A 9688-nucleotide genomic window follows, 5' to 3' on the forward strand; every position below is an offset into this window, starting at 1 on the left:
CCACCTGACGCGTCCTCGTGGTCGTGTGGACATGGCCGTTTGGACGTGGGCTTGGCGAGTATTGGGCCGTGCCGTGCCTAGGGTCATGGCCCAGTCCGGAACAGGAGCCCCCCAAGTCGAGTCTCTGAGCCAGAGGGATGACTTATGTTTCGACTAAGGGTTCCCCGCGACGATGGGGAAGCTTGACCGTTAGACAGGCGAGGTCGTGCCAGACCTATTCATGACCGACCCTTTCTTCGGGAATGTCGGGGATGGAGGTGGTCGGTTGATCTGCGCCTTCCTTGTAGTAAACGTGGGTATGACGCGGGGAGGTGGCGTCTTGGTGAGTCGAGGAGATGGATAGGTGCTCGGGTCGCTTCAGCTTCTCATCTTTGACAGACGTGTCTCAGAATTAGTGGGGTCGCTTCGTTTCGCGCGCAAAGACGGCGTAGGCAGGCTAGGTAATGATGACCTAGCGTGTTGGTCTACGTGCCAAGCCCTATAAAAAGGGGTTGAGTAACTTCATTTCCACTTTTCTTTTTTGCTCACGCGTTCACCGGAGTTCTCCACATTCTCTCCGTCGTTTGCTCTCTCAACCGTCTGGACCGCCGTCTCCGCCCGTCCTCCTATCTGAACCACCGTTTTCTGCTCGGACACCACCGTACCTTTTCAACTTAACTATGTCAGGTACGGTTTTCCACTGTGACCCATTCTTTTTCCTTGTTGTTTTCTGTCAAACGCATGCTATTTTCGTAGAAATGTGGTTAGGTTTAACTTAGGGACAGTGTAGTGGACTGTAGGTGTATATTAGATGGTAGAAAATAGGGTTGGGATCCTACTGTACCGGGCATAAACTTCATATGCCGGGCAACACTTGCATAGGTTGTATGAAGTTTATGCCCGTCTCCATAGAATGCGCGGGCCACCGAGTTGAGCACGGTTAGTGTCCGTCGCCGCTACGCCCTTTCACTTGACCTGCGGTGGAAGGGTGGATTTGATACGACGTCGAATTCACTCTTTCTGTCTGCGTTTCAGGTGTTACCGGGCGCTTACGACCGAGGAAGGAAGATTCTGGGTCCTCCACCGACGACGCGACAATCGCTCGTCTTCCTGTCGGGGACGGGAGTGTCCGAGATGGTACCGAACACGCCTCCTCTTCCGGGCAGGTCGACTTCTCCTGGGTTGCGGACGAGCCCTTGGAGGAGGAATCAGACTTCTGTGACGAAGCCATCACTGCTCACGCTATGGTCGAGGCCATAAACCGGGAGGATCCACCGAACTGGTATTGCTGCGCCCCCAAGGAAGAAGACCGCATTTGTCATCATTTCCCGGGGAAGCAGTTCACCATGTATGAATTTGCTTTTCGTGAGGCGGGGATGAGACTGCCCTTCAGCTCCTTCCAGATGTCGGTCTTCAAGTGGCTCCGGCTGGCGCCGTCCCAACTACATCCTAATGCCCTCGCATTTATGCGGGCATTCGAGTTAGTTTGCCAGTTCCTCGGCATTGGTTGCACCCGGGCTCTCTTCTTCCACGTGTTCCATCTCCAGAGGTCCGGTTCCCGTGGCCGCCACAGTTGGGTTTCTTTCAAGCAGCCCGTGCGTCTGTTCAAGACGTACGAGGATTCTGTTCGCCATTTCAAAAGCCGGTGGTACGTGGTGATGCCGATTACCCGGGCTGCCCTTCACTCTCTCTACTACTATCAACGGGAACCCAACGGGGAGGAGACGCTGATGTCGAAGATACCGCTGAGGTGGCAGCGTGATCATTTCGATCTCTCCACAGCGCATTACCGGGTCAAGTACGCGATGCTCGGCGAGGAGGATAGGCTCGCGTACAAGAAGCTGGTCGATTACGTGCAGAGCTTCAGCTTGGCGTTCTGGGCGAATCGACAGGGCGTGCCCTACCTGGATGAGGCCGGGGAGCTAATCACCGAGACGCGTTATATCAATACGAAGGCTCTGCTCGAGTGTGATACCGAGGAGGAAGCTCTGGCGTTATTGAGTAGGCAGACTTTGTTTAGCTTTTTATTTCTGTTTATGACTTCGGTCGCTAACGTTTGTGTGTAATTTATTTGCAGGTGCCATGCCCAATGCTCGTGATCGGGTGCTGAAGCTGGCGAATCAGGTCGGCGCTCCTGACCGGGTGCCCAAGAAGAAGAAGAAAACTGCGGCCCGTGTCTCGGAGATTGCTGGCGATGCCGGGGCCGGTCCCTCGCAGGCGGCGAGCGTGATTCCTTCCTCTCCTCCTCGGCTTAACCCGATCACCATTCCTGACAGCAGTCCGTCGCCAGCGGCTTCTCCCCTCCATAAACGGAAGCGTCCGGCTGGGGCCCTTACCAGGTCGTCTCCAGGAGGTTCGCATGGACCGGGCAGCTATCTTCTGCCTCCCTGCTATGTGGAACGGTCGTTCTTCAAGGCCGAGGAGTCGATTGCTGTGCCTGCGCCTGAGGCCAAGGCTATTCTGGACCAGGATGTTGCTGCCCGGAGGAAAGATCTGGCCAGGGATATTGCTGCCGTCATCCGGGTGATGGAGACGGCCATGGTTCTGACCGACACTGCGGTCTCCACCGCCTCGCTGGAGGAAGCCCTTTTGCAGGTTCGGACAGAGAAGGAAAGACTATCTCAAGATCTGTCGGACTACAAAGAAGAGCATCAGCTGCAGGAAGGGCTGCGCCAGAAGCTGGAGGAGGTGGAAAGGGAGAGGGACCAGTTGAAGGCTGCTAAGGCGAGCCTGGAAGAGCAGGTGGTCGACCATCAGAAGCTGACCGAGGACAACGCCTACCTACGGGCTCAGGTTGAGTCTCTCGAGGGAAAGGTCCGTCCTCTGGCAGATGAGACCGAGGAGGAACGCGCCTTTGGCTCGCGCGGTGAGCTGCTAGGGCATATCCGGACTCTCAACCAAGATCTTGTGGCCTGCTTCAAAGAGGGTTTCGACAATGCTGTCGAGCAGCTCGGGCTTCTGAACCCTGAGTTGGTGACGGAAGGGTCGGCCTATAACTGCTGCGTCCGGGATGGTGAGATCATCTGCCCGTTTGAAGTGGAGGAGGAGCTGGGGGGAGAAGAAGAAGAAGAGGATGAAGAGGAGCTCCGAGCGGAGTCTTAGTTTATATGTTTTTCTTATCATGGCCTGCGTGCCTCATGTATTTTGGCCTTCGGGCGTTGTAATATGGCCTTCGGGCGTACTTGGCTTCGGCCGCCTTTGTCGTTTCTAATGTATGAATATTTTTGTTACCGTTCATTGTGCTCGTTTGTGTTTGATATTTGTTTGCATGAATTCGTACTCTGCTCGACTTTGTTAATCTCCTCGGTTTAGGGAACCGACGAAGTGTCGGGCTTTGTGCCCGTGGGTATCGAAGCCCGGGTCCGTTGTTCGAACCCTGGTCCCGAGGCTTGGGTCCTCCCATCGCGAGCTGGGTGCCCTGCCAGTCTTGGTACTTCGACGTTGGGTCTTGGTCAAGATCCCAACCGTCGGGGAGGGTTGTGTTTGTTGTGTGACCCCGGATCGTTCCCGGGTCTCGTGGTTCCTCCCTGGGGTTTTGGGGACGAAGAGCGTGGCCGTACCTGCCACGTCTCCCTGTGGCGTACTTAGCTGTAATATTGTCTAAGTTTTTCTGCGTTCCATGGTCGAGCGAGTTGTTCTCCTTGTAGGTTTTCTAGGTAATAGGCCCCGTTGCTCGTTTTGTCGCGGACGCGGTAAGGGCCTTCCCAGTTGGCCGCCAGTTTGCCCTCTCTCGGGTTTTTCTGGTTTCTTCTGAGGACCAGGGTGCCGACCTGGAACTCTCTTTTTATGACTTTCGCGTCATGACGTAGTGCTATCTTTTGTTTGAGGGTTGTTTCCCGGAGAGCTGCTTCGGAACGTATCTCCTCGACTAGGTCGAGCTCGGCTCTAAGGGTTTCATCGTTCATTTCCTCGTCTAGGGGCTCCTCTGTCCTCCTCGTTGGCGTCCGTATCTCCACCGGGATGACTGCCTCGGTGCCGTAAGTTAGTCGGAACGGGGTTTCCCCGGTGGTAGAATGCGGCGGTGTCGTGCGGTAGGCCCATAGGACGCTATGTAGCTCCTCGACCCATGCCCTCTTTGCCTCGCCGAGTCTGCGTTTGAGGCCACGTAAGATTACCCTGTTGGCCGCCTCTGCTTGCCCGTTCGTCTGCGGATGCTCGACAGACGTGAAATGCTGTGTGGTGCCCAGGCTGGCGATGAAGTCCTGGAATCCTCCGTCCGTGAATTGTGTCCCGTTGTCTGTGACAAGTGCCTGGGGTATACCGAACCGAGCGAGGATGTTGCGTTTGAAGAACCGGAGAATGTTCTGCGCGGTTATTTTAGCCAGTGCCTCCGCCTCGATCCATTTGGTGAAGTAATCCACCCCGACGATGAGGTATTTATTCTGATATGATCCGGTGACGAAGGGTCCGAGGATGTCCATGCCCCACCACACGCGAAGGGCCATGGGGAAGACAACGATCTGAGGTCGTTCGGGGGTGCGAGGTGCATGTCGGCATGTCGTTGGCATTTGTCACATCTTTTGACGTGCTCTTTCGAATCGTTTTGCATGGTCGGCCAGTAGTAGCCTGCTCGAAGGGCTTTTCGTGCGAGCGATCGTCCGCCGAGGTGTTGAGCGTTAATTCCCCGATGTATCTCTCCAAGTATGTCGGGGACTTTCTCTTCCTCGACGCATTTGAGTAGTGGGATGGAGAATCCTCTCCGGTAGAGTTTGCCTTCGAGGAGTACGTACGAGCATGCGCGTCGTTTGACAATGGCCGCCTCTTTCGGGTCAGCCGGGAGTTCGTCTCGTGTGAGGTAATTGTAGATGGGTGTCATCCAACAGTGGGCATCTCCAATAGCGTTGACCTCGAGTGGAGGCGGTAGTTTGTCGATGCTGGGCCGCGGGAGAATTTCTTGGATTACTGATTTATTCCCACCCTTTTTCCTCGTGCTGGCTAGTTTCGAGAGAACGTCTGCCCGTGTGTTGTGCTCGCGGGGTATGTGTTGAACTTCCCATTTTTCAAATCTATCAAGTTTTTCTTTGACGAGGGACAAGTACCCGAGGAGGTTGTCGTTCTTGGTTTGGTATTCTCCTCGCACTTGTGAGGCCACGAGCTGGGAGTCGGTGGATATTTTTACCTCTTTTGCTCCCAGGTCGTCGGCTAACCTCAGGCCTGCGAGGAAGGCTTCGTATTCGGCTTGGTTGTTTGATGTTGGGAATGCTAGCGCTAACGATACCTCTATCAGGATCCCTTCTTCATTTTCGAGGATGATCCCGGCCCCGCTGCCTGATGTGCTAGAGGCGCCATCGACGAAGATCGTCCATTTGTGGGCGCTTTCTGCTGGAGTCGGGCAGTGGGTCATCTCCGCGACGAAGTCGGCCAGCGCCTGAGCTTTCAAGGCTTTCCTACTTTCGTATTGTATGTCGAATTCGGAGAGTTCTAATGACCACTTGAGCATCCTCCGGCCATATCCGGGCGCCCGAGCAGCTGTTTGATTGGCTGGTCGGTCCTCACCTTTATCGTGTGTGCGAGGAAGTAATATCGTAGTCTCCTCGCTGTGTTGATGAGGGCCAGGGCGACCTTTTCGATTTGCTGATATCGGAGCTCGGGACCTTGGAGTGCTTTACTCGTAAAATAGATGGGCTTTTGTCCTTCGTCGGTTTCTCTTATTAGAACGGCGCTGACGGCCTCGGTTGCCACGGATAGGTATAAGTATAGGGTTTCCTTTTCTGATGGCCGTGATAAGACCGGGGTTGGGACAGAACCTTCTTTAGATGGAGTAGCGCTTGTTCGCATTCATCGGTCCAGTCAAAGGTAGCCTCTTTGCGAAGGAGTCTGAAGAATGGCAATGCGTGCTGGGCGGACTTGGCGATGAAACGGGAGAGTGAGGCGAGCACTCCATTGAGTGACTGGATCGATTTTTTGGTTTTTGGGGTCGGAAACTCCGAGAATGCCCGGCATTTGTCGGGGTTGGCCTCGATCCCTCTTTCGGTGAGATAGAAACCGAGGAACTTGCCTGCCCGGACTCCGAACGTGCATTTCTCGGGGTTGAACCTCATTTTACACTGTCTCGCCTGCTCGAATACCTTCGTAAGGTGTCGAGCATGGGTTACCTCCTCGTGTGATTTGACGATCATGTCGTCCATGTACACTTCGAGCATGTCCCCTATTTCGTCCTTGAAGACTTTGTTCATCATGCGTTGGTATGTAGCGCCAGCGTTCTTGAGCCCGAACGGCATCACGTTGTAGTAGTAATTGCCCGTTGGGGTCATGAACGCTGTGTGTTTCTTGTCTGCGGGCGACATAGGGATCTGGTTGTATCCACTATATGCGTCCATGAAGGACAAGAGTTTAAAACCTGCAGAGTTGTCAACGAGCGAGTCTATATTAGGGAGGGGGAAAGCATCTTTCGGGCAAGCCCTATTAAGATCAGTATAATCAACACACATACGCCATTTTCCATTATTTTTCTTAACGAGGACTACATTAGAGAGCCAGGTTGTGTACTGGGCTTCAGAAATAAAATTTGCCTCTAAGAGGTCTTTTACAGCTCGCTCGGCAGCCTCTGCCTTTTCGGGCGATTGCTTGCGTCTACGCTGTGCTATGGGCTTGGCTGCCCGGTCTACAGCTAGCTTATGACACGCGATCTCGGGGTCCAGCCCGGGCATTTCTGCGGCATTCCACGCGAAGAGGTCGGAGTTCTCTTTGAGGCATGCTACTAGCTCTTCTCTTGTTTCCTCGGGTAGTCCCTTACCTATCTTCACCGTCCTTTCCGGATCGTCCCCAAGAGGAATGAGTTCGAACTCCCCGTCGGGGATTGGTCGGACCGGGTGTTCGAGAGAGCGTTCCTTGGGGAACCTCCCCTCTCCGGTCTCGTCCAGCCCGATGCGACAGTCGAGGTCGATGGCGTTGACTCCTCGGGCAGGATCCTCGGTCTTGAGTTTTTTGTTGTTGCAGTTGCTCTTCGTGCTGACTACGGCCTGTCCTTTTACTGCGGCGTCGTAGCATCGCCGGGCTGCTTCGATGTCACCATGGATGGTGACCACACGTCCCAATTTGGTGTAGTATTTCATCTTCAGGTGGACGGTGGATGGGACCGCAGTGAGTTCGGCCAGCGTCGGGCGTCCAAAGATGCAATTGTAGAGAGACGGACAGTCTACGACCAGGAATTGGATTTTGACTTCCCTGGCCGTTTCTTGTTCGCCGAAAGTGACGAGGAGCTCAACATATCCCCACGGTCTGGTTGTTGCTCCGTTGAATCCTTGGAGATCTGATCCGACGTAGGGGGCTAAGTTGGTCTTGTCTAGCTTCAGAGTCTTGAAGAGGTGGACGTACATGATATCCACTGAGCTGCCTTCGTCGACCAGGATGCGTCGTACGTCGAATCTGGCCATCTTTGCTCTAATCAATAGTGGGATGGCCGAGTTCGGGGATCCGCCCGGGAGTTCCTCCAGGAAGAAGGATATTGGGTTGGATTTTCCCCGGTATTTTGTCAATGTCGCTTTCTGCTCGGGGGCAGTCAGTAGGAGTTCGTCGAACTTGCGTTTGACGGAGAGGGCCGCGGATTCCCCGTTAGTTCCTCCTCCTGATATCACCAGTGTGGTAGGGAAGTCTTCCCAGGGGCTGAGTGCAGTGATCTTGCCCTCGGGCAATGGTTCGGGGGGGAAGAAATCTTCCGGTCGTGACACGCAGAGGGCCACTTGATAGGGAGAGTTGTCGGGGGGTGTGTTTTCCCGGGGTCTCTTCTTCTCTGGCTCGTCGTGTCTGGGAGCTTCGTTCTTCCTCGTGTACTGCTTCAGGTGCCCTTCTTGGATTAAAATTTCAATCGCATCTTTCAGGTGGACGCAGTCTTCGGTCACGTGTCCGTGACTTCTGTGGAACCGGCAGTACTTTGATTTGTCGGTGTGGGGCTTTGGTGCAGACGGTTTTGGGAACCTGACCCTGCCCTGCTTAAATTCAGAGTTGATACATTCTGCGAGGATACGCTCTCGAGGAGCCGTCAGTAAGGTGTACTCGCTATATCTGCCCGCGGGGCCTCTTCCTTCCCGGAGCTCGCGAGGTCTTTCTTCTCTTCGTCTGTCTCCGTTGCGACGGGAAATGCTCGTGTCCTCGCGTTTTGAGTGCTCGGTCTCCCCAGCGTTACGTCCGCTGCGGGCATTGTGTGCCACCTGCTTTTCCTCGTATCTGATGTAGGCCTGGGCTTTATGCAGGAGCTCGTTTAAGGTGCGGGGAGGCTCGATCCCTACGGCTCTGCTAAGTTCACTGCCGGGTAAGAGACCTCTCTCGAGGAGATACTTCTTCATGTGCTCGGTGGTATCTACCTCGACAGCTTCCTGGTTGAATCGCTCGATGTATGAGCGCAGCGTTTCATTCTTCTTCTGCACTATGGCTTCAAGGGTCGCCTCAGTCTTGGGGTGACGACGGGAAGCTGTAAAGTGCCGGGTGAACATGGACCTCATGACTCTCCATGACGTAATGGACTCAGGGGCCAAGCTTTTGTACCAGGCCATGGCCCCTTTCCTGAGGGTCGTTGAGAACAGTCGGCATTTGAGGTGCCCGGTTATATCATTGCGGTAGTCGAGCATCGCGTTGACGTTGTCGACGTGATCGTCGGGATCTGTAGTCCCGTCGTACACAGCTAGGTTTGGCGGTTTCTCCATGCCTTTGGGGAGCGGGGCTTCCATTATTGCCCGAGATAGGGGGCAATGCAAATCATCCTCGTCGCTCCTTAAGGGAGACAGTTCGTTGTTGTCGGGGCTGTGCCCGCGCCTTGGTGATGTTCTCGCTCGACCACCGTCACGATGGGCGCGTGCCCTGCTGGCGTGGGGTTCGGGAGAGCGACGTCCTCGCTTCTTTGTTGGCTCCGGACGTTGTTGTATCCTACTCACCGGCTGGGGCCGGGCCTCTTGTCGTTCGGCTTCGAGGGCCATGATTCGTTCGTGCTGCTGGTGGAGCATAGAACCGGCCTGATTGAGGGCATTCACCATGGCAATCATTACGGCGTCTCCTTCAACGGGAACGGGAATGGGATGAAATGTCTCTGCCCCTAAATTGTGGGCGTGAGGGACATCTCCGTTGTTTTGGGGCTCTGGAGACGGGGTGGATGGATGACCGTCCCGAACGTCCGCCTCATGGGATGGCGGGCCGTCGTCCATGTTGTAGTTGACGAGGGGACGGCTGTGATCGCTATGTTGTTCTCCGGCCATGTTGGAAGGACAGAAATGAATGAGCTTTTGATCCTCGTTTGATGAAGATGGGGATAGCTAGTTCCCACAGACGGCGCCACTGATCTCACCTGATCAGGAGGGCCTTCCAAGGTCTTGGTGAATGGGCCGGAGAATGAAGTGAAAAGGGGGGTGTACCTGCAAAGTGCTCCAATGTTTAAGTCCGAAAAGGTACAGAATGAGGTTATCAGAGTGTGAGTTAGAATACCTGCCCCTTTGCCATGAAAGGGGTATTTATAGTGAGCCCCCAGCGCTGGGCCAAGGCTCCTAATGGGCTGGATTAGCTAGGCCCAAGGAGGAGCTGCCAGGGGACGCGTAAGAAGCGTTAAGACCTAGACCAAAGTCTGCCCCCTGGTCCAACTGCCCCTATCCCTAAGGCGACAATATAGGGGAGTTGGGTGACGTGGTGAGTGGGATGCCGTTAAGGCCCTGCCCGACACAACTGAGGTGCCCGCAACGTGGGTTGACGGTGAGTGGATGGAGATCGTACGAGGAGGACCCGC

General features: G+C 54.8%; 2 protein-coding genes across 2 annotated transcripts; both read right to left on the reverse strand.

Moving 5' to 3' along the window:
• Positions 1–3563: 3563 nt before the first annotated feature.
• LOC127138172 (uncharacterized) lies at positions 3564–5419 on the reverse strand. Its single transcript, XM_051064567.1, has 2 exons — positions 5099–5419; positions 3564–4229 (listed from the first exon to the last, which is right to left on the reverse strand). The coding sequence occupies exons 1-2, from the start codon at positions 5417–5419 to the stop codon at positions 3564–3566; spliced, it is 987 nt and encodes a 328-aa protein (XP_050920524.1).
• A 211-nt stretch (positions 5420–5630) lies between these two features.
• LOC127138173 (uncharacterized) lies at positions 5631–9167 on the reverse strand. The gene has a single exon (XM_051064568.1). It carries the CDS (start codon positions 9165–9167, stop codon positions 5631–5633), a length of 3537 nt encoding a protein of 1178 aa, XP_050920525.1.
• Positions 9168–9688: the final 521 nt, after the last annotated feature.

Source organism: Lathyrus oleraceus, chromosome 4, assembly GCF_024323335.1.
Source record: "Lathyrus oleraceus cultivar Zhongwan6 chromosome 4, CAAS_Psat_ZW6_1.0, whole genome shotgun sequence".
Taxonomy (NCBI): Eukaryota; Viridiplantae; Streptophyta; class Magnoliopsida; order Fabales; family Fabaceae; genus Lathyrus; species Lathyrus oleraceus.